At 35.8% G+C, this 26,315-nt stretch overlaps 1 protein-coding gene across 2 annotated transcripts in view; it reads left to right on the top strand.

The window, feature by feature from the left end:
• The window catches only part of Klhl4 (kelch like family member 4), a 67,012-nt gene that overhangs the window by 11,846 nt on the left and 28,851 nt on the right, over positions 1-26,315 (top strand). For both annotated transcript variants that reach the window (XM_051178963.1, XM_051178962.1), the window contains exons 2-4: positions 22,105-22,269; positions 22,771-22,907; positions 25,372-25,568. In XM_051178963.1, coding sequence (XP_051034920.1) covers positions 22,105-22,269; positions 22,771-22,907; positions 25,372-25,568 — 499 coding nt within the window. The remainder of the gene's footprint in view (positions 1-22,104; positions 22,270-22,770; positions 22,908-25,371; positions 25,569-26,315) is intronic.

The raw sequence follows: 26,315 nt of genomic DNA, 5'->3' as shown, positions 1-26,315 counted from the left end.
CATTAACCAATAAGAGAAACTTATTTACAGAATGGCATCTCCTATCATCTCCTCTTTTCTATTTAAAATAAAAAGAAGGGTCTTAACTTTATCATGGTAAAATATATATCAAAAAATTATCAAATAAGAACTATAGTTAAACATATTTAGTCCATTAACATTATCAGGAAGTAAAGAAAATATTCTATCATCCATCCTATCTTTGTGAGTCTAAAGTTTTACATGTAACTAATCTTGAATGCTAACTAAGGAAAACTATAACCATAACTATCTGTCTTCAACTCCATCAAAGGCCACAGAAGGGTAATATATAAACTCTAGAAATGACAGAAAAATAAAATGTAGTTTTAAAGGAACAACTCTATTTTTTCACATTTTACTAGAATGATATAGTGAAGTATAAAGAAGTCCTCAATTTCACTACCAGATATATTACTCACGGTATGAGTTTCACTATCATCCAATGTTCATACTGTTGTCCTCTTCCCGTTAAACCTTAAGGGTTTACTGTAAGAAAGCAAGGTAAGGAGATGCATAGGCCCCGTTATGTACCTCATATTGCTTTCAAATTGTTTTTATTTCTGGACAATTCTGCAAAAATCCATTAATTTAATTTTTTGATATTATAGCAAAGACTATAGATATTTTATATACTCGATAAAAGAAACCATATAAGATGATTATATTTTATTTTCATTCAGGGAATAGTTGTGGATAAAATATCTATCATTATATTTTCATACAACATAGTTTAGGCATTTTCTGTCCCTTCCCCCCCCCACTCCCAGAGCATCCACATTTCTCTATGCTCCCAATTTTATATTCGTTCTCAGTTGAGCAACCCCCCCAAAAAAAAACATATCAAAGAACCAGTAAGAAAAAGAAAAACCCAAACAAAATAATCAAAACATACAAAATTTGAATCATTTTTTGTGACACAAACTACTCCTGGATCTTGGAATTGCCCTAGAATGTGGTTGATATACCCAGTGACACTCTATTATAGAAAACTTACCTTTCCTTTCCTAGCAGGTATCAATTGAAAATTCAACCACCCCTGCTGAGTGCTATAATTTTGTCTGGTTTGAACCTGTGTAGGTCTTATGCTTGCTGCCATAGTCTCAGAGTTCATAAGTGCATGAGGCCTGCTGCTTCAGGAAGACACTGATCATTTGGATTCATTCACCATCAGCTTACTACGACCTTCCCACCTTCTCTACTACATAGATCCTTATTTGATAAATCATCACATTTAGTACTCTTTGCTCCAATTACCTGTTCTCTGCACAGTGTCCAGTTGTGGAAGTCTCTATTAATTACCATCTGATGGAAGAAGAAGCTTTTCTAAAGAGGTCTGAGTGACACACTGATATAAGGTTTTAACAGTATGCCATAATGAATCATTTTATTACTAAATTCCCATAGCAGAATGATAGTTGCAAGATTTCCCCAAGGACCATGGCCTCATTAATTGACTTTCATTTGGGTTCCACCTCATGGAGTGTCTCTTAAATTCAATCAAGCAGTAGCTGTTTATTCCCATAATATTTGTGTTATTATTGTACCAGTACATTTTACAGGCAGATTATTAAAGTAGGTTACAAGGATTGTAGCTGAGTGGTACTGACTATTATTTTTTCTCCTGTGGTAATATAGAAAGTGTCTTCCTATATCATGAACTCTAGTCAGTAGGAGTGAAGCTTCTGGTTGAGCAACACCAAATATTTCCATGTTGGATGATATAAGTGTTTGTCTTCAGTAGTAGGTAGTTGTCATCAGGTTATGGATGATAATGAATAGCATACAATAGCCTATCATGCTTAGGGGGTGCATGAGAAACTTTTGGCCACTCTACGGTATGTAAGCCATTTCTGGCATGGTGGATTTTACTTGGCAGAATGAGATATATACTTGGAACATTATATGGTGACTCCACTTAAATCCCTTTAATATATCTATATCTATCTCATATATAGAGATATGTAGATATATGAAAACTACTTTAGAAGATTCCTAAAACACACACACACACACACACACACACACACAATCATTTTGTGTTTAGATTATTTATATGCTATTATCTCTGTAATTTCCCGCTCCTGAGGATTCTCAGCATTATACATTGTCTATTGCATTCTATGATGAGAAATAAAGAGGGTGTAATACTATTTTATAAATTCAATATCATTTTCCCTCTTCTATTTCTTTGATGATTTTTTTGTTTGTTAGTATCTCATTATGTACTCTTAATGTCCTTGTAGTGGAAGTTACTATGTAGATCAAGCTATCTTTGAACCCACAATAATCTGTTTGCTGCTGCCTTCTTGGTGTGATTAAAGGCATACACCACCACATTCTGCTCACTTGTTTATAATAATTGAAGAAATATATATGTATGTATGTATGTATGTATATATATATATATATATATATATATATATATATGTGATTTTTACAAAGAGAACTTTGTTGTTTTAATGTCTCCTCTTCATATAGAAAATAAATTTATCTCTTTTGGTAAAACATCACAGTTTTTTAATTTCCCTATGATCTTATGTGTTTGATAAGCCTAATGTACAAATTCACATTTTATGACTTGTAACAAGAACATAAACCCATATCTGTTGTCTTTCATAGTGTCATACATTACTTTATCATATACACAATTTTTCTCACATCAAAAATTCACATTGTGTCATTGTGTTAATCAGATCTGGCTAGAAGCTAGAGTACTCATATCTGTCATCATAGATAAAATGAAGTTTCTTTTTAAGAAGTATATTATTTAATATCTTCTTTCCCTATTTCCATCCATCAATTGACATTTCATTATCATTCACTAATTAATTTTGGTTTCCTTGATGTAGTGCAAGGCAAAATTTGCAGACATTTACAGAAGAAAGCATTTAATTTGCCAGGAAAATAGAAATAATTCTAAAAATTCGACTCAGTATACTGTAACATTTTCCTTCATTGTTAGACATTCTTTACCATTTTATACTGATAACATGGTCACATCAGAGTAGTAGTAATGCTAGATTGAATATGGTCTGATTTTCTCTAAAATAAGATCAATATACCAGTTTTGCATTCCTTTTTACTATATTACCTTTACATATAGTCACATCACCAAATGAGTATTACCTCAATTGTGAGTTATCTCGGTATCTTCAGTCATTGTAGTGGTCAAAAATTCTTTTGTACCAAATTTTACTTTGCTTGTCCTTAAATGGACATACACCCATTCCCATTCTTCCTGATTTCTTGACATTACTCCCCCAGGGCTATAAATCTTTATATAAATTATTATTGAACTTTTGTAAAATCATCAGTGAGTCCACTATTATATTAAGAATATTTTAAGTAGCAGCCTGTATCATTTAAAATTGGATATGGAGAGTCATTTCAAGTCCCTTGAGATACTGAGATGGTGCTATCATTCATCTCACAAAACAAAAGATATCTCTTGTCCAATTTGGTCTTTATAACAGACTTGCCTTTGATCATGGAGGGCAATTTGGTTAACAAGAGGCCTTAGAATAGAAATTATGTAACCAAGATGATACTGACAAGATGATTATTTCCTTTACTTTTAATGAACAACAGAATGTTTTTATTGAATAGAGGATAATATTTTAAAGTATAGATACACTGAAATATAGCTAATTCTAGCAAACTGACACACTTCTACTGTAACTGAAAATTATCTCAGGAAATTTTCTAATATATGAAACAAGTAAATTGTGATTCCCCATGTGCACCTTACCCACTAACAAGAAGGAATGAACAATGGTGAAGATGTCTTCACCTAAAATAATACTGAAACCATATGCCATTTTGTCAATACTTCTTTAATTTTCATAATTATTTGTCATTAAAAAAGAAATAAAAATTTCTTCAGTTTAGTTTCTTGAATCAATATCCCAGGAGTTCAATATAATTTTGCCATAGTCAACACTGAGTTGACTTATAAATATAGCTTGTTGCTTAGCAGATTCAAGCAATTTTCCTCCCATCTTTTGATATTTCACTTTGCTACTAGCTCCAAATGGAGAGATTAATGAGTAATTGTTATGGATAACAGACAAAGTGTGACATTGTAGTTAGTTGTTTGTTTTCTCTGACATCATCTTTGTTTTTCTAGTCTATGCCAGTTTGTAGTCAATTTGTTAAAATATTAGCCATCACTGCTTTCATAAAAGCTATCAGAAATGAAAAAGAAAAGACTTTGATAAGATTTATAATATGCAAATTAGTAAATAGTTGATATAAAACTGGAATTTAATTTTAAATTAAGGAAGGCAACTTCCCAAAATATTTATTATAGGAAACAAAGAAGTTGCTACCCTTCAAGTAAAATTTGTGTTTCTTGCACACTCTATATAGAAAGGCTTGACTGAGTGCCTTTGAAAAGTATCTAATTCCAAGAGACAATTATGGCATTTAATGCTGTTATTGACACCAGTGAACTATTTAATTGCTGTGAGCCTCAATTTCTCTCATCTATGAAATGAAGAACAGCTACAAATATTTCATATGATTATGGAATATTTTCTGTGACAATAAATTGAGAAATTTTGAAATATTTTCTTATCTACCAGTGTTCAGTTATATCAATTCATATATCTGAATAACATTAGAATGTCTCATTTATATCTGATTTATTTTATTTCTGATTCTCTGAGTTGCATCATAGAGTGATAAGTAATTGTTATTTTTAAATTCCTTCATTTCTCATATCAAAGGGTATGTATAAGACAATCTATTATAAAGATCATTTGCTAAACTTAATTTATAAATGATAATGTTTAAAAGCTAATATTTTGCAGTATTCTAAGCAGTGAATAGAATATAAGAAATTCAGCCTAAATACAGGGAGAGGTACTTGGTCTTATGACAATTAGATATGCAATGCTTCGTTGATGCTCATGGTTAGCCTGCCCCTATGTGAACAAATATGGAGGAGTGGTGGATTGAGGGGAAGTTGAGGGGAGTTGATAGGAGGATGTGGGAGGAGAGGTGGGAGGGTAGGCTGTAGTTGGGATATAAAATGAATAAACATATTCAATAAAAAATTAGAAATAATCAAATGTCAAAATGTAGGGTATTAATATAAAATAGTTTATAATATGTTACGAGTAGGTTTTTCCCTCAGGTCTGCTCCCACCGCCTTGCCAGCCCCAAATAACACACAGAGACTCTGTATTTGATAGAAAGCTGTTGGCCTGTTACTAGTATTTCTTATTGGCTAGCTCTGTCTCAAATATTAACCAATTTATATTAATCTAGGTATTTCCACGAGCCTTATCTTACCAGAGAGAGGGGCTGGCATTCTTCTCTCTCCCTCTTCCATTTTGGAACTCCTCCCTACTACTTCCTCTCTCCTCCGAGTCCCCTAGTCCTGCCTATCTTGCTTTCCTATTGGCCAACAGTGCTTTATTCATTAACCAATATGAGAAATATATTTACAGAATGACATCTCTCATCAATAATATATATATATATATGTATGTGTGTGTGTGTGTGTGTGTGTGTGTATAAATGTTGCTAAATCAGAAGACTATAAATATGTTGGTTATTTACTTTTTATTAAATTATTTACTCCCAAAAGGATAATTTGAAATTTAGTTCTCAGAAGAAAAAAAAATTCAACAATTATTTTGTTGTGTACTCTACTATTAGGTTGTTAGGGATGGAAATTTGGACCCAGTGTCCAATTCTGTCACCTTGACCTCTTAATCTGTAGCTACCACACATAAGTGAATCTCCATACTTGTTGGCCAAGCTAGTTGTCCAGACCAACAATGCGTATTGTTAGGTTTACTACATGGAACATGGCATCCATCTGATGGCCAGATTCCAAGTGATGAGACCAGTGTTGAAAGAGATGATTCCTTCAACACCTTTTTAAGTGAGCTAGTTGCTGGCATGCATATGCTCAGGGAAGTGTTTGTATACAGGGAACCCACAGTTATTATTAAGTTCATGCTAGTACCTACCATCAGCCCCTATACATCAAATGGCTCATCACAGGCAAAAAAGATGTTGTAAATAACTATACCTATAGCCACTACATTGCTGGCAAAAAGGTTATTGACCTTGTCTTGGAGCAAATTCTCAGGATGGGAGACTAGTGCATAGGTCTTCGTAGCTTCCTGGGTTCCATAGCTTTGGTAGGGGGACTGTGTTCAAGTTCAACCTCCCTGCTGATGTAGTGACTCTGTTGATTATGGAAAGAAGTCCAAGCTTGGTTTCTCCATGTACACAGAATCTAGGTTTTCACTGCTATTGTTGAGCCCTGAAATTCCACACTCATTACCCACACCTGTACAACTCTGATTATGGCATCATATTAGACACTGATGCTATCTATGATGTCTCTCTTAGAAACCTGAATATTAAGGATTCAAACTATACTACACTCTACTATCTTTTTAGCTAGATCACTTCTTCCTTCAGATTTGAGGGGCCCTAAATGTTGATCTTACAGAATTCCAAACCATCCTGGTGTCATACCAATGAATCTACTTCCTTCTGGCCACATATAGCCATCATATAAACTGAGAAAACCAAGAAAGAGCAGCTTTCTGTAGCAGAGATCATCAATGCCTGATTTGAGCCCACCAAGCAGATGGTGGAATGTGATCCTCTTTATGTGTTCTAGAAGAACACTATGAAAATGAATTTAGTGAATGTTTTATAACATAGGTACATTTATTTTATCTCTAAAAGCATATTTATACATGCTTCATGAAAATGGTGAGTTTATCTTATTTAGCCCACAGCTATAATTTCTCCACCTCTATCTTAGCATGCTAGAGACACAAAATTAATATTAACTAAAAGAGAAAGCCATGAAAACAGTTCTCAGTTTGGCAGCCTTCTCTGAGATCCTTAAAGCTTTGAACTTTCTCAAAGTTCTCTGTAGTTTCTTTTAGAAGTGTTTTGATTTCATACTACACTAAGAATCATTGTTTTATGTCAGAATCCTCTAAACCCTGTTAAAGAAATGAAAATAAAGCTGACTGCAAGTTGTTTCATACCACTAAAAAGCCGTAAAAGAACATGTAGAAAGCACCTCCATACATGATACTTAAGTTCGAAAGATATTTGTAGAATGTATAATAAATCTATGAAAGGTCAAAATGGGAGCATACTAGACCCACCTATCCACAGTGGACCACCCTGAGTCCCCTGTCTCCCTGATCTATGAACCCCACCGCTGGTCCTCTGATGGAGCTCTAGGCCCCTGCCAGATATCCTCCTATCCACGCCGGAATATCCTGAGTCCCTGTCTGCCGGATATTTGAACCCCATTGCCAGGCCTCTGCTGGAGGCCTCTGCCAGAGACCCTCCTATCCATGCAGGACCACACTGAGTCTCCAAATGCTTGATTTTTGACCCTCATCACCGGGCATCTGCTGGAGGTGAGTCTGGGACCAGTTCCAGTTGAATTCCTCCCATATTTTCCCTGGGAACTCCCTGGATTGGTCCCAAATCTCACTGCCCCCTGTGTCCTGTCCCCAGCAAGAAAGATACACAGAGCCCCCCCCTGGTCGAACTCACCCAAGGCTACCCTCCCCCTGCCTGTTCCTTACATAGCCAACTGCCCCACTGCTCTGGTTGAGCTCTGGAACACAGGGTGGATCCAACAATCCTGCCATCTCCTGGGAACTTCCTGGAGCTGCTCTGAGCACACCAGACTTGCCTATCCACACAGGAACACCCTGAGTCTCCACCTGCATGACCTCTGACCGCCATCCTCAGGACTCTTTTGGAGGGAACTTCCTAGATCTGCTCTCAGTGCACTAGACCCACCTGTCCACATGGAACCACCCTGAGTCCCTAACTGGTCTTTGGCCCAATTGCCAGGCCCCTGCCTGAGGAGAGGCCTCCTAGGGAGCTTGAAACACACAGAGCTACAGACATCAAACTTCTGACTGGCCTAAGCCCACCAGGCGAGTAGCAGAGAGAGAGAGAGAGAGAGAGAGAGAGAGAGAGAGAGAGAGAGAGAGAGAGAGACCCTACCTGCACACATTGGAAGAAGCAATAGGAAGACAGCAATACAAGAAAACACTAAACAGGAGAAAGGCAAGCATGACACCACCAGAATCTAGGGACACTACACCAACAAGACTAGAACACACAAAGCAGATGAAGGAGAAGAGAATGACTTAAAATTATCTTCATAAAAATGGTAGAGGCCTTCAAAGTCAATGTGAGAAAATTCCTTAAAGAAATAGAAGACAAAACAAACAAAAATTGAAAGAAATAAAGAAAAACACCACACAAGAATATGCAAGAAATGAACAAATTTCTTTAGAAAAGTGCAGAAAGCCAAGAAAGAACAATCAATCAGGTGAAGGAAACAGTACAAGACTTAAAACCTGAAATAGAGACAATAAAGAAAGCACAAACTGAGGGAATGCTAAAAATAGAAAAACTGGGCAAAGGATTTGGTAATACAGATGCAAGCATAACCAACACAATGCAAGAGATGGAAGAGAGAATCTCAGGCATTGAAGATAAGCTAGAGGAAATAGATTCATCTACCAAAGGAAATAAGTACAACAAATTCTTAACACAAAACATCCAGGAAATGTGGGATACTAAGAAAAGGCCAAACCTAAGAATAATAGGCTAGAGGAAGGTGAGGAAGCCCAGCTCAAAGGTGCAGAAAACATATTCAACAAAATCATTGAAGAAAACTATCACAAACTGAAGAAGGACATGCCCATGAAAATACAAGAAGCATACCGAACACCACATAGACTGAACCAAAGAAAATAGACTCTTTGACACATAATAATCAAAACACCTAGCATACAGAATAAAGAAAATATTAAGAGCAGCGAAGGAAAAATGCCAGGTAACATATAAAGTCACACCTATCCAAATTACACCTGACTTCTCTATGGAAATTCTCAAGGCCACAAAGTCCTGGACAGATGTTCTACAAGAACTAAGAGTCCACAGATGCCTGCCCAGTCTATTCTACCCAGTAAAACTCTCAATCATGCTAGACAGAGAAAACATAGTATTTAATAACAAAGCCAAATTTTCACAATAGGCATCTATGAAATCAACTATTCAGAAAATTTTGGAAAGAAAACTCCAAACAAAAGAAGGTAACTATGCTCACAAGGACATAGGTAATAGATAATCCCTACTAAACCAGAACCCAAGGGTAAAGCAGGGCAAATATACTCACAATACAACCAATAATAACAAATCTAAAACAAACAAGCATTAACAATCAATGGTCCTTAATTTTCCTCAACATTAATGCTCTTAACTCATCTATAAAAAGACACAGGCTTACAGAATGGATACAAAGACAGAATCCATTCTTTGCTGCACACAAGAAACACACCTAAGCTTCAAAGACAGACATTACTCCAGGGTAAATGGTTAGGGGAAAGATCTTCCAAGCAAATGGAACCAAGAAGCAAGCAGGTATTACTTTCCTAATAAAAAAACGAGTTAGACTTCAAACATTAATCAATCAAAAGAGGTGAAGGTGGTCTTTTCATATTAATCACAGGAGAAATCCATCAGTACAAAGTCTCAATTGTGAACATCTATGATCACAATACAAAGGCTCCCACATTCCTAAAAGAGATGCTACAAAATCTCAAAGCTCACATAAACCTCACATACTCATATTGGGATACTTCAATACCCAACTCTCACTGCTAGACAGAACCACCAGTCAGAAACTTAACAAAGAAACAAAAGAACTAATAGAAGTTATGTCTCAACTTGGTTTAACAGACATATATAGAACATTCCATCTAAACACAAAAGAATATAACTTCTTCTTTGCTCCACATGGAAATGTCTCTAAAAATTGATACCAGAAAATGGAAAGATCTCCCATGCTCATGGATAGGTACAATAAACATAGTAAAAATGGCAGTCTTGCCAAAAGCCATCTACAGATTCAATGCAATCGCCATTAAAATCCCAGCACAATTCTTCACTGCCCTCGAAAAGACAATGATCAACTTTATATGGAAAAACAAAAGACTCAGGATAGCCAACACAACCCTGTACAACAAAGGAACTTCAGGAGGCATCACCAACCCTGGCTTTAGGCTCTACTCCAGAGTTATAGTCCTGAAAACAGCCTGGTATTAGCACAAAAATAGACAGGTAGAACAATGCAATCAAATAAAAAATCCTGACATTAACCCACCCACCTACGAACACCTGATTTTTGACAAAACAGCTAAAAATATAGAATGGGAGGATGAAAGCATCTTCAACAAATGGTGCTAGTACAACTGAATGATGGTATGCAGAAGACTGCATTGGCATGCAAAAAACGCAAGTCCAAATGGATCAAAATTCACAATATAAATCCAGCCACACTGAACCTCTTAGAAGAGAATGTGGGAGTCCTTCTTGAACAAATTGCTACAGGAAATGACTTCCTGAGCATTAGTCCAGTAGCACAGACACTGAAATCAACAATTAATAAATGGGACCTCTTCAAACTTAGAAGCTAAGACCTAATGACAGCCCTCAGAATGGGAAAAGATCTTCATGAATCCCACATCTGACAGTGGGCTTGTCTCCAAAATATACAAAGAACTCATGAAACAAGTCACCAAACACCAAATAAACCTATTAATAATGGGGTACAATACTGAAGAGAGAATTTTCAATAGATGAAATCAAAACGTCTGGAAGATGCTTAAGAAAGTGCTCAACATCCTTAGCTATCAGATAAATGCAAATCAAAACAACTCTGGATACCATCTTACTCCTGCCAGAATGGCTAAAATTAGAAAAACCAGTGACAACATATGCTGGAGAGGATGTGGAGAAAGGAAAACACTCCTCCACTGCTGGTGGGAGTGCAAACTTGTACAGCCATTTTGGAAATCAGTATGGCAGTTCCTCGGGAAAATAGGAATCATTCTATCACAGGACCCAGCAATCACCTTCTTAGGCATATACCAAATGATCCACATCCATGCAACAAAGACATCTGTTCAACTGTGTTCATAGCAGAATTGTTTGTAATAGCAAGAACCTGGAAGCAACCTAGTTGCTATTCAACTGAAGAATGGATAAAGAAGATGTAGCACATTTACACAATGGAATGCTATACTGTAGAAAAGAAAAAAAATGAAACTTTATAATTCGTAGGCAAATGGATGGAACTTGAAGAAACAATCCTGAATGAGGTAAGCCAGTCACAAAAAGACCAATATGGTATGTACTCACTCATATATGGATTTCAGAGGTAGAACAAAGGATCACCAGCCTTTAGTTCACAATGCCAGAGTCACTAGGATACAAGGAGGATCCTAAGAGATTCATACAAGCTCCCACACAAAAGGGTTAAGGGACAAGATCTCTTGAGAATATTGGGTGTTGGGGGGCAGTGAGTGGAGAGGGAGCTGGGAGAAAGAAGGGGAGTAGAGGAAAGCATATGGGACTGGGAAAATTGAGTATTGAGTCAGGGGAGGAATAGATGAGAGAAAAAGAACACACACACACACACACACACAGAGAGAGAGAGAGAGAGAGAGAGAGAGAGAGAGAGAGAGAGAGAGAGAGAGACCATAAAAGAGGGAGCCATTATAGGTTTTCTGAGAAAACTGAACCTAGAGAAATGTCCAGAGACTCACAAGACTGAACCCAAATAACAATCTGAGCAAGAATGGAAAGGCTACCATAAGTGCCCTTCTCTGATAATGAGACTGCTGACTAAATTATCCACCGTCATAGAGCCTCATAACTAAATACTGAGCCAAACTGGCATCCAGATGCAGAGAGGGAGGACAAGTCCAGGCTACAGAAACACACAGAGACAGCTGACATGATTAAGGAGGAGCTAATGGGCCCCCAGACTGAGAGCTTGGAATCCAGCTTTGGACTGACTCAGATCCCCTAAACATGGGTCTCAGTTACAAGACCTGGACATGCCAAGACATCTAGGACAGTGGAACCAGGATGTGTCTCTGGTCCACAAAAGAACTTTGGGAGCGCATTCCCCATGGAGGGATACTCCCTTTACCTAGAGGTAGGAGGGAAGGCCTAGTCCCTACTCCAAATGACTTGACAGATTTGGATGACCCCTCCTGGATGCCATCCCCCTATATATGAAGTAGGGGGCTGAGAGAGGAGGATTTTTGGGAGGTACGGGACAGTGGGAGTGATGGAAGGAGGCAGGGAGGGAATGAGGGAGTTAGGGAGGGATGAAGAGGGAGCTGGGATCGGTATGTAAATTAAAATAAAAAGTAAAAATTAAAAAAAAAATGAAAGGTCAAAATGGAAAATACATCTGAAAGTCTTTCTTTCTATTTGTTTACATTCCAAGTAGAACATAAATTATTTGTACCAATAACTATAATAATTCAGTGATTTCTAAATAACAGTATATTACATGTTTTTAACTAAGTTAGGAAAATACGCTTTCAAGAATTAACTTTTAATTCCAATATGTTTACTAGTGGTGTGTATGTCTGTTTGTGAATACATACTTATCATTTGAAGTATAAAATTTAGGTGCCTACTACTTTTTTAAGTGACTAGGTTTGTTGTATATAAAAGAAATGTATTTTTATAGAAATAAAATCACAATACTTAATGTGAATATTGTCAAAAGCATTTGTCTTTAGAATCATATCATGATATTATTACATTTTTCCATTAATACTCTCCTGACATGGAGTTAGGTAATCAGAATAGCTTAAGACGAGTAGAAAAATATTTCACAGCCCAAATATTCTACCCTTGTACATCTAGCTGACTTTCCGTATTTATTTTTGGAGATTACTTCCTCTCTTTCAAGGCTGTCATTGTCTTTTGTTTAGCTGTAAATAGCCACGGCCTTTCTGTTACTACTTTCAATAGGAACACATTCATTTGTAGACAACAAATACACTTTTCCATATGTTATTGGTTCATTGTTTTTATTGCCACAAGTATGTTTAAAATTCGGTCTAACTGCTTCACATATTTAAATGTACAATACTATAATAACTGTAGAATTGTAACTATACAATGTTATTGTGTAGCAGGTCTCTGTAAATTTTCCCTTGCATAACTTTAACTTTACACCCGGTCTGCAGCATTCCCATGATAACATTACACATAACTGCCTAGAAACTATTGTTCTACTCCACCTTTCTATTAGATTGGCTCTTGAGGATATATGGTATTAGTTGAATAATGTGGTATTTGTTCCTGTATAATTCTGTCCAGCACAAAAAGTAATTCAAATTTATCCATATTTCACATCACAGGATTCTCAATATTGAATAATATTTCATTTTATGAGCACACAATGATTTGTCCATTAGCCCATCTGTGTTAATTTTGGTGTTTCCCTATTTGTGAATAATGTTGCAATCAATGGGTGATTAATATTAGTGTCAACTTCACAGGATATAGAATCTTCCAGTAGGCAAGCCTCTGCTCATTCCTATGTGGAGTTATCTAAATATCTAGCTATTGAGTTATCCCATTATTGATGAGCCTATGCCAAGGGCTGTGGTACTATCCACCAGGGCATAGGAAACCTATCAGCAGCTGTAGCCTCAAAGAAAGCTGACTCTAATTCTCTGAGCAGATATCAAAGGCCAATAGTTTCTTAGTGAGGGTAGATGACTGCTTGCCCACTTCCCTAGTTCACACTGGAATTTTTCATGATGAGATATTATGCTGGTACTATGAAGTCAGCTCCAGCAACTGTGAGTTCATGTATGTATCAACCATGCCATGTCCTTTCAGTCAGATTAGATCCAAAGTTCCTCAGCTGGAGAGAAGACTGCTGATCACTTGCCCTAGATCATCCTGAAATTTTTAGTGGTGTGATCTAATGTGTATAGTATGAAGTTAGCTACAGCTACTATTAGTTTGTGTGTGAATCAACCATGCCATGTCCTTTTGACCAGAATAGATTCTAAAGCTGTTCCTCTATACTCTAACATATAGTTGCATTGCCTGTTTCTTTGTTTGATTTAACTATTAGCAGAATTTAAAAACATAGATGCCTTACATCCCTAAGCTTTGAAAATTTTGATTTTTCTCATACTTCTTTTTTCCTTGGATATTCTATTCTAGATTTATGCTGAATTTGATGCCATTCACTTAAATAATGCTTAATATATCTAAAACAGAGGGTGCAGATAAACCTAACCAATAGAGAAGCACTAGAGTCTGTTGTCAGCAATACTCCACAGTCTCTACAGTATATTATCATTCTAAAGTATCTGAATATTTTCATAGTCAGTTTTGTCACTTGTATTCCAACCTGTACTGTGAACTAGTCACAGAAAGTAATTTATCCCAGTTCATGTATCTGAACTTGCTATAGCTAGCAGTTATTTTAGAACAATCTTATACCATGTTAAAATAAAACACATTATAGTTTATGGTCATAGTTACATATATACACACTGACACAGTATTCTACCTTGATTTTGTTCTTTCCACAAATTTCAAATCCAAATCTGAAATGTTCTGTGAGCATCAGTTGAAGTGGTTTAAATATCTTGTTTGAGCTGATCACTCAAGCCTCATTATTGTACTTGCCATTCTTCTTTAATAGATAATTCTAAATGACCTCATCTAATTGCTCTTAGCATTTGGTCTGTTGTAGATGATTTGCTATGTAATGTCCAAAATAGTGAAGAAATATTGAGATCATGTGGTAAATTTCTTACACATTTTGGGACAGTACTACTTTGGTGGTTTAGAATATTTTTTTTTCAATTTTACTTTTGAAATTTCATCCATGTGTGTTGTACTTGAGTCACTTTCACTGCACCCTTTCACCCCTCTTTGTGTGTCCTTCCCACACTACCTCTTAAACTCATAGTATCTTCTTATTTAATTCCTATCATTTTATCATATTTACATGTGTAAATATAAATAATACATGATGAGTTCATTTAATGTTGCTCATTATTTATGTTTAGGCTTTACCACTTAGGTTTGGATTATCTATTAGGTAGTCCATCTGTTAAAAATCATGTATAAGAGAGGTTCATTATTGGACATACATTTTTATAATAAGTATATATCAGATATTTCTATACTCTGCTTTTATACAAAACTAATATTGCTCTCACTAAATAGTCTCACCTCTTCATTATGGAAATGAATCCCAGGAATATAATGAATTCATCAACAACATATATTGTTAATATATCATGTGCTATCCTCCAACTTCAACTAATTCAAGGCCTACTTTTCCAATTGTTCTCCATCCTATGTTTCTCTAATGTATCCACAACTCTAATAACTGCTGAAATCATCTTCTATATTTACTTGTGTCTCTGTCTTTTTTTCATGGCACAGTAAAAGCACCAAAGGAAGTAAAATCTTGTATGTCCCATTGTTTGGTACATAGAATATGCTTAGAAAACCTTTTGGGTTTTTGTTTTTTAACAAAATAAAATATAAAATGATAAAACAATAATCATCATCTTGATGTTGGACAAGGCAAACCAACAGAAATAAAAGATACCCAAGAGGAGCATAAGAAGCAGATAGCCCCTCATTCACACATTCTGTAGTATTGTGGTTTAACAAGGATTAGGATAAACAAATAGGCCGAATAGACGTTTATTCAGGGAGAAATAACTTATAACCTAGACAGATGAACACCAGCAAGCTCCACAGGATGATATCCACTCTGTGTCCCACCAGCAAGAGAGCATTCCCGGGCTTCTCCTCAGACTTAGTTCCACAGGTCACTTCTGCCCCTGGATCCACCCCGAAATAGGCGTGGTCAGTGCCACAGGAGACAAAGTGAATATCCCATTACACAGTAGTCCTATAAAACACTAAACTGGAAGCCATAATATACATGCAGATTACATAGTACAAACTTGGGAATCCCTGTGCATGCTGCTTCAGTCCCCATGAGTTCCTATGAGCTTTGCTCATGTTGATTTAGAGGGACTTGTTCTCCTGGGGTCCTGAATCCCTTTTGGCTCTTAACAGTGAATCTATTAATAATCACCAGAAGTTTAAGTTATAAATGTTTGAAACTTAAGTAATTAATACTTGAAAGATTCAAAGTAGTGGTTGGTTTTGTGTGTCAACCTGATACAAGCTAGAGGCATCAGAAAAAGGAGCATCAGCTGAGGAAATGCTTCTTTGATCCAGCTGTAAGGTATTTTCTCACATAGTGATCAATGGGAACCTATCCAGCCCATGATGGGTGGTGCCATCCCTTGGCTGGTGGTCCTGGATTCTATAAGAAAGCAGGCTGAACAAGCCATGGGAAGTGAGCCCATAAGCAGCTCATTTCTATGGTCTCTGAATCATCTCCTGTCTTTGGGATTATTTCTTCAGTGAGAAACAGCAATGCTAAAGTAAACCCTTTCCTCCACATATTCTTTTTGGTTGTGGTGTTTCATCACATTAATACAAATCTTAACTGAGACAAATTGGCACCAGAATAGTACAGTGTTGTTATGACAGACTTGACTAAGTTTTTGGGAGGATTGTGGAAGGATTTTGAAACTTTGGGCTAGTAAACCCATTGAGTGTTGAGGCATCAGTAAGAAATTCTGTGGGAATTTGGAAGACAAGAATATTGAATGAAGTACAGGGATGGAAGTTGGCTCGCTCAATTTCAAAGGGAAGTTTAAAAACTCTATCAGGGCTATTTGTTATTTTGAATTAATATCCTGGTGTTCTGGTTAGCTGGGGATTAAGAATCAGCTGTCATAACAAGATACCAGAACTAGTAAAGCAAAATTTTTTTTTGCTGGGACAATTGATGCTGGTCAGTTGGAGTTAAGAAATTAAAAGTGATTAAGAAGAGACCAACATCACTGAGGTGAAATCTTCTGGGAAGTGTTTCCTGAGAGCATAGAGAAACTGTGTTTCAGAGATGGTCATGGTTGTACCTCATACTGGTAGCTGGACATGGTAATGTCTAAGGGTCACCAGGTGATACTGGTTTTGAAGGGATGAAGGGGACATGGAGAGAGGCTGAGACTTGGAACTATGAAGGGCCAATGGAACACCATTGGTAAAGTTGCAGCCTCAGTAGCAGTGAATGCCCAGGACTGAAGGAAGAAGTTGAGGCTGGATGACATGAAAAGAGCCTAGGAGAGGCTACTGATGCAAGTGCATCCCATTTACAGGAAAAGACCCTGATACCAGTATGTTTTTAAGCTGCCGGTCTGGTCCCACTGTGGCGCCAGCCCCAAAAATATACACAGAGACACTGTATTAGATATAATTCTGTTGGCCAGGTACTAGTTCCTTATCAGCTAGCTCTGTCTTAATTATTAACCCATTTCTATTAATCTAAGTACTTCCATGCGGTCTTATCTTACCAGAGAGAGGGGGCCGGTAGTTCTGCTCTCCCATGTTGACTCCTCCCTCCTACTTCCTAGAATCCTCCATTTGAGATTCTTTAGTTGAGAATTCTCTGTTTAGGTCAGTACCCCATTTTTAATTGTATGTCTAGTTTCTAGAGTTCTTTATGTATTTTAGAGATTGTTATGAGTAGTTTTATCATGACCAGTCTGGTCCCACCACCTTGCCAGCCCCAAATAATATTCAGAGACACTGTATTAGATATAATTCTGTTGGCCAGTTACTAGTTTCTAATTAGCTGGCTCTTTATTAAATATTAACCCATTGATATTAATCTAAGTACTTCCACGTGGTCTTATCAGAGAGAGGGGCTAGTGGTCTTCTCTGTAGTCCTTCATCTTGAAACTCTTCACTACTTCCTCTTTCCTCCTTGTCTCCTAGTCCTGCCTATCATGCTTTCCTATTGGCCAACAGTGCTTTATTCATTAACCAGTATGAGAAACATATTTACAGAATGACATCTCCCATCAAGACCGCAGCATTTGGGAGATGCTAGTACCATGGATTGATCACCAAGAACATTAGCAGCAGTGGACTGGATCCAGTTGTAGCCTAGAAGACAAGTTGTGTTTGCTTTATGGCATAGCTGGAGAATTGAGTGGATCCAGCTATTGGATGGTTGAAATTTTGTTTTGCTTTACTTGATTGTGTCCTGTTTTATTTTTTTTCCCTCTTGAATTAGGACAGTATTTTTTCTGGAGACAACAGTTGAGACACTTGAATTTTAAACCACTTTGGATTTTTAAAGAGATTAGCTGTTTTAAAGGAACTGAAATTTTACTGTGTTTGAATTTGTAAAGACTGTTTGATTCTTGAAGTCATTTAAGATCTTAGGGATGAATAAGAAAGGAAGAGTTGTAGCTTAATAGTGATGTTTTTTTGTGTGCCTAATTGACAAAAGGTTAGTTGCATTTGGTGGTTTTGTGTGTCAAAATGACACAAGGTAGAGTGTCAGAGTGAGGAGCCTCATCTGAGGAAATGCCTCCTTGAGTTCCAGATGTAAGGTATTTTCTCAATTAGTAATCAATGAGGAAGGGCCCAGCCCATGGTGGTTGGTGCCATCCCTGGGCTGCCCTCCATGCTCTCAACATCAGCACCTGTCACAGGGAACCTACTCTGTTTGAGTTCCTTTCTTGTTTTCCTTTGATAATGTACAGTAATATGGTAGTGTAAGCCAAATGAACCCTTTCCTTCCCAACCTGCCTTTTGGACATGGTATTTTGTCACAACAATAGAAACCTTAACTAAGACAAACAATAAAGTATATCATATCAAAATCAACCAGTTGTGGTTTTATTTTTTTATAGAGGATCCTGACCTGGATACAAGGCTTTTTTTTTTTGAGACAGAGTTTCTCTGTGTAGCTTTGGAGGCTGTCCTGGACCTCGCTCTGTAGACCAGGCTGGCCTCAAACTCACAGAGATCTGCCTGCCTCTGTCTCCCTAGTGTTGGAATTAATGGTATGTGCCACCAATGCCTGGATGGATACTAGGCTTACTAGAAGAATTCTGGATTTTGGCTTAAGTTTCTGGTATTGTATCTTTCACCATGTTGGCAACATTTTACTCAAGTTATCACTTCATCACTTCAATATATGGAGTTGGACAATGTTTCAAAGCCAATGAGCTATGGGAAATTCTAATTTTCTACTTGTGGGATTTATACAATTTTATCTCTGTTATATCATCAAAATGCATTAATTATGAATTTTACAATGTGGTAATTGAAACCAACATCATTACTGAATTTATTATTTCCTTTATTGTCTTCATATTTCACTGATGGCCACTGAGAAACATTCATATGAAAATCTTACTGACTTATATAAATCTAGTCAAAGAAATTCTCTTTATGTAAAATAATATGTATTATTTCAACAATCCACCTAAAAGCAGTCTCCCTCACAATGAACTTGTACACTTAAGGTCTTATAAAATTTATGACAACATGCTTTCCTTTTGTATTAGTTTATGCTTAGGATACAATCAACTTTAATTTCCAACCGTAAAAAATAATTTGCTGTGTATACCCCGCAACTAACTTTTTTATTTGAAATATTAATTTGTATATAGAGATTTCTTTTAAAGTTTTCATTCTTATTGTTTTTGTTCATTCATGTATAATTTAATATGTTAAGATAACAGTAACTGTATAGTAAAAAGGAGAGACTATATTGTGAAAACAGAATTTTTTATATAAAAATCAGAACATTTCTTTATTTGGGTACTCATATATACATAAGTATTTGCCATTCAAAAAGTAGAAACTATATCTTTCTCTTGCTAAAATAACTTCTAAGGCTAGATATTATAATCTACCCTGCTTTTATAATTATTTTCTTGGAGCTTTGTTACCGATTTTGTGGATTGGGAAGCTGTACTTGTAGACCAGTGATCAAATTTCTGTTGATGCCAGAGGAAAAAAAAAGATAAGTAGATAATTTTGGAATCTGTACTCTATGCACTTTAGTTTTCAATAGCTTTTAAAGTAGTATGATTCATTGAGAGGTTTTTCAGGTGAGAGCTTTTGAATGCTACTGTGCTGTGCTGTAAAACTGAGGTTCATAAATCACTCTGTTTACCAAGAGACAAACATGTTAACTTTAATGCAGTTATTTTGAGAAATGGAAGTACAAATACACATTCAAGTTATTTGTTAAACATTATCCTTTACTGCTTATAAGAATGTTTATTCTTTTAGCTAGTGCATCAATTTTCCTTAAAGTGAAATATTAGACATTATATTCTGTTTTTTTTCAATGTTCCCAATGTTCCTTTAAGTGAAATATTAGACATTATATTCTGTTTTTTTTCAATGTTCCCAATGTTCCTTTATAATGAATTTTTAAATATACTGGACATACAGTGATCAATGGTATCATAAGAAATAACCAATACATATCACACAGAAACAGGAAAAATAAATACAGAATTGAATCAGTAAAAAGGTATTCTTAAGAAAAATATAAAAAGTTGTCTTACACAAGAAAAATATCTATTTTATAAAAAATGTGTATCCCACAGTTAAAGAATAAACATAAGACTACTACAAATGAATAAATTTACATCATATATAACAATAAATTATTTTTAAAGCATTTAAACATGGCTAAAATTAGAGGAAACTTTTCTTTTACTATTTTCATGATAATAGCCATTATAAAAGTCATGCGGTGGTTTCTTGTTACGATTTTGCATATCTTTAAATAAGATGAGAAATTCTTATTTTTGTAATCATTTATAAGTTGAGTAAGATAATTTCTCTTACTAATTTTTTTATTTCATAAGGAATGGGCATTAGATTGTATCAAATGTATTGTTTCATTAATTGACACCTTTATACTTTTCATTATGTTAAAACATTTTAAATATTTCTAACTTTTGAATATTGAATCAATTTTCATAGATTAAATTCCACTTAGTCTTTGCTTGTATTTTTTAATATGCTGATATTGGGATTTTGGAATTGTGTTGATGATTGTTTTTTGTTTGTATTCATGAAATAAGTATTTTTAAATTTTGCATTATTAATTTTTCTGTATATTTTTTTTATTTTTTCACGTAGCATAGAAAATATGTTTAGTGACATTTACATATGTAGTTAGGCTAAGTTTCTTGTCTTCTTCTGTATTTCTTCTTTTGAAAACAATATTTTATTTAGTATAGTTGATTAGCAGAAAGAATTATTTTTCAAATCTTGCTATGAATTCTATATACTAAACCCTTGTTTGATGTATAGATGGTAAAGATTATCTCCTATTATATATTATGTCTATTCTTTCTGGAAGTAGCTAGTTTTGCTGCATATGAGCTTTTTAATTTCAAGTTATCATATTTGTTAATTATTAGGATCATTTTCTGTTTTTATTAAGCTTCTATTCAGAAATTTTAAAAATTCAATCTATATCCTGAATATTTTTTCTCTTTAGTTTAGTATTTCCAGCTTTGTGCTAACATGTTTGATTCACTTTGAATTGATTTACTGATGTTTATGTAATATGTTCTGCAGATGGTTAACCAGTTTTGGGGGACTTTTATTAAATATTTTGTCTTTTTCCCTAAAAACGCTTGAGCAGGTTCTTATAGGCTGAGAGTGAGAATAGAGTGATCATAATGGATGACAAAAAGGAGAATGAATTGCCTCCCTGAGTCTCAGCCAGGTGTGGCCACTGCTTGTCTTTGGTAGAAAATGTTTCCAGTTATCTACCAGTTGCTAACACAAACAATTGAAATAGGTAGAATGGCAGGCTAAAAAGTCTGTGCAAAGGAGTCAAGCTGGGTCCCCAATAACATGCTGAGTTCCCAGAAAATGTAGGTACAATGACACAAAAGCCATCTGTAAGCAGGCTGCAATAGGACTGTGGGTCAGACTCAACATATTTGAGAAAAAGAAGGACAATGAAAATCAGAAATAGCACAAAATTAGGGTGATGTTTTGTTGATTATATTTATACATATGATATGCTAGTTGTAGTGTTGTTCTGAATAAAAATACTGTAACTTCATTTGAATGGGAGTTTAGGCAGTAATAACAGTGAAACATTTATTATTATGGAGAAAATTATAATGTAATTTGCTTAAATCTGTTGCATATAGAAATCATGACTATATTAACACTAAACATATGCACACACATGCACATATTTATATGTGTATATATGTGCATATGTGTGTATAGAAGATTGTAATGTATAAAATTATGATATGATGAATCATATCCTCATTTTTTATTAACTTTCAGATTATATGTTGAGGAACCCGAAGAAATGAATATCAGTTCTGAGGATCACTTCCATTCTCAAAACCATGCAGATCATACTCTCAGTAAAATGGGAAACTATTTGAAAGAGAAAAAATTGTGTGATGTCCTACTTATTGCTGGACCCCTCAAAATTCCAGCGCACCGGTAAATATCATTGTGCATACAGAACAACCAAATGGTACAAATATGAATGAGGAGAACTCTGTAAAGTCATAAATTGGATGAGGGAGAAATCATTTTTTACTTTGAAATATTGAAAAATTATTATTTACTTATCCAATACTTAATAGAGACAAAGTTGGAAATTTTGATGATGCAAATAAAATAACATGAACTTTAAAAAAAGTTCAGTCTATTTAATTGCCCTTTCTAACATCAGTACAATTTAACGAATTGTGATATTTTGTGTTTGTTTTCAGAAAGGGCCTTACTATGTCTGGCTTGGAACTTGCTATGTAGACCAGGGGGACCTAGAACTCAGAGAATATTCCTGAGATTCAGGGGATTTGAAGCCATGCATGACAATTGTGAACTTCTTGTGGAGAAAGCATACTAACAAGTTTCTCATACTTATTGGAAATACTGCATGATTAATTGTAATACTATTGACTGATACTAGAATTGATTCAACCTTTCTGTTTCTAGGTTGGTTCTCAGTGCGGTGTCTGACTATTTTGCTGCAATGTTTACTAATGATGTGCTTGAAGCCAGACAAGAAGAGGTCAGGATGGAAGGAGTAGATCCAAATGCACTTAATTCTTTGGTTCAGTATGCTTATACAGGTAACCTCTCATTGTGCATTAACTAACATTAACTCAACATTATAGTCAGTGTTATAATTATTTATGATGTATAAGTATGCAAATATACCATTTAGCAGTTTCTAAAACTGGCTTAAAAGAGACAAAATAGTAAACAAATCACTGTAATATAAAATATAAAGACCAATATTATCATGCTTAGAAAATATGACATAACATTACTTAACTCATAACATAAAGTTTCCAAGCATCATTTATATATGGGTAACAATTTAAAATTGTATAAATTTAAGGTAGTGTCATCATGTATGTACAAAATTTGAAATGATTAATATAAATTGAAATGCAATCTTTTCTTAAGTCAATAAGAAAACACTGTTACCATTCTTTTTTTTTTATTTTATATAACCAAGTCCATTTAAATAAAAACAAACATTTATAGACAATATTTGGGAATTTGGTCGTTGTTCTTCCCAAACTACTTCCTGCTGGTAAGGTGCACTGTCATTGGGGATTATAAGAAGTTTCGGAAATCCTGGCTATAGTCTGTAAGGCTGCTTTGTCCAGCTGTTTTGGATGTAGGATCACCTGGTACTATTTCAGGTGGTCTGGCTAGATCAAACCACATTAGTCTGGAAGGAATCCACATCTTTTCATTTTCTGTGGAAACAAAAATAGAAATCCTTTTCCCAAGTAACTTGTCCTTTAAGTTAAATTTTGGAGTCAAAGCATTTTTTTTTAATTTAATTTATTATTTTACATGTCGATCCCAGTTCCCTCTCCCTCCCTCCCTTCCTCCCATCCAACCTCCCTCACTCCCTTCATTCCTCCCTCCCTCCTTCCCTCCCTTTTATACTCTCTGCCCTCTCACATGCACTCTAACCACCCTCCCCTTCCATCCCCCCACCCCAACTCCATATGTAGGGGAATTTCATCCAGTAGGGATCATGTAGGTCTGATAGGTCATTTGAATTAGGGACTAGGGCTTCTCTCCTTTCTCTAGATTAAGGCAGTTATCCCTCCATGGGGGATGTGTTCGCAAAGTCCTTTTGTGCTCCAGGGATACATCCTGGCTCCACTGCCTAAGGTCCCTTAGACTGCTCAGCCCTTCTAGCTGAGACCTATATTCAGGGGGGCCTGAGTCAGTCCCATGCTGGATTCCCAGCTATCAGTCTGGTGGCCTGTTAGCTCCTCCTTGTTCAGGTAAGCTGTCTTTATGTGTTTCTGCCGCCTGGTCTTGTCCTCTCCCTCTGCATCTGAGTTCTACTTCGAAAGTGTGTCCTCTCCCTCTGCATCTGAGTTCTACTTCGAAAGTGTGTCCTCTCCCTCTGCATCTGAGTTCTACTTCGAAAGTGTTTATGTATGGGTGTTTGATCCTGTTTCCAACAGGCATTAGTTGAGGGCTCCATGGAGAAGTTAGTTGTTGATCTCACTCTCCGGGAAGGGCATTTATGATAGCCTTTCCATGGAAGCTCAAATTGTTAGTCGGCAGCAGTCTTGTAGTTCTCTAGACCTTTCTTTATGTTCAATTTTATCTTCAAACCAATATTGTCTCATTCTTTTATGTTCTCTCTCTGTCTCTGTCTCTCTCTCTCTCTCTTTCCTGTCTTCTATTCCTAACCAGGCTCAATCTTCCTGGTCGCACATATTTTCCTTTCCTCCCCCTCGTTTTCTCCTACTTCTCTCTCCATTCGCTGCCCTCCTCACTTCCCCTGAGCTCTGGGGGTCTTGCCCATTACCAGTTCTGTGAGGGACTTTATATGAATCTCTTAGAATACACCTTGTATCCTAGTTCCTCTGGTGGTGTGAATTATAGGCTCGTGATCTTTTGATATAGGTCTAAAATCCATATATGAGTGAGTACATACTGTGTTCCTCTTTTTGTGACTGGGTTACCTCATTCAGGATGGTTTCTTCAAGTGCCATCCACTTGCCTGCGAATTTCAAGATACCATTATTTTTTCTGCAGAGTAGTATTCCATTGTGTAGATGTGCCACATCTTCATTAACCATTCTTCATTTGAGGGGCATCTAGGTTGCTTCCAGGTTCTTGCTATTACAAATAGTGCTGCTATGAACATAGTTGAACATATGTCTTTGTTGCATGGATATGAATCCTTTGGGTATACGCCTAAGAGGGGAATTTCCGGGTCCTGTGGTAAACTAATTCCCATTTTCCTGAGGAACCACCATACTGATCTCCAAAATGGCTGTATGAGTTTGCACTCCCACCACCATTCTTTAAGATATTCACTATTCATTTGCTACAGTTATTTTGTATAATCTTGTCTGATAGCTTTTTTCCTCATTATTTGTGTGTACACAAAGACTCCTTTGTATTTCTCAGTCTTAAACCACATACCTAGAGAAGCTAGTGAACATTAAATCGTATACAATGCCATATAAAGGGCAAAAATATTTAGTTAAAATGTCTGTGTCTTATTTCATGTTATGTATACTTTTTCTTTATTAAATAACCATTTAGGTGTCCTGCAACTGAGAGAAGACACCATTGAAAATTTGCTGGCTGCAGCATGTCTCTTACAGCTGACTCAGGTCATTGATGTCTGCTGTAATTTCCTCATAAAGCAACTTCATCCGTCAAACTGCCTAGGGATTCGTTCATTTGGAGATGCCCAGGGCTGTGTGGAGCTCCAGAATGTGGCACATAAGTACACTATGGTAAAACCTATTGTAATAATATGTATGTTCTTTGATAAATCCAAAATCCTATATAAATACACATAGTTTTTAGGTAACTTGTACATAATACATATTTTTAAAACTTTTGTTCAGTTGAATAATACTCAAAATTTTCATTTTAGAATTTAAACCTCTTAACACCAGAAAATTAAAATAGTTTTTATTATTAAATTGAACAACTCTATTTCCAATTGAATCTATAGACTTAAAAACATTACCTCTATGACTTTGGAATAATTAGCAGTTTATTTTCTAAAACTGTACAAATTAGGATTTCTGTTAAAATTATATACTGCTCAATTTATGAAAATTCTACAACGGTGGATACAACTCAGTTTGCAGATTGCTTGCTTAGCATGCACGACATTGTGAGTGTAAACACAGGTCTTTCATACTGGGCATGGTGGCTAATATCTATATTCTAGCCTATATTCTAGAGGTAGGAGGATCAGGGGTTCTATGTCATCCTCTACTCTGTAAAGAGCCTGAGGCCAGGCTTTGACACAAGAGACTCTGTCTCAGAAAAGTGAGGAAAAGAAAAGAAAGTGCAAATAAGAACAGATCATCAATTTTAGTAACTCAAATAATTTTATGTAACTGCTTTTATGTACTAGAAATATCTTGTATCTTTAAAAACAATGTTCAGTTCACACATTGAACTTTAAAAATCCCTCTACCAAACTATCAAGTAAACATATCAGTAGATCCTACTTATTTAGAATTATA

The sequence above is a fragment of the Phodopus roborovskii genome, unplaced genomic scaffold, assembly GCF_943737965.1.
Source record: "Phodopus roborovskii unplaced genomic scaffold, PHOROB, whole genome shotgun sequence".
NCBI lineage: Eukaryota > Metazoa > Chordata > Mammalia > Rodentia > Cricetidae > Phodopus > Phodopus roborovskii.
This window is presented reverse-complemented; position numbering and strand designations above follow the sequence as displayed.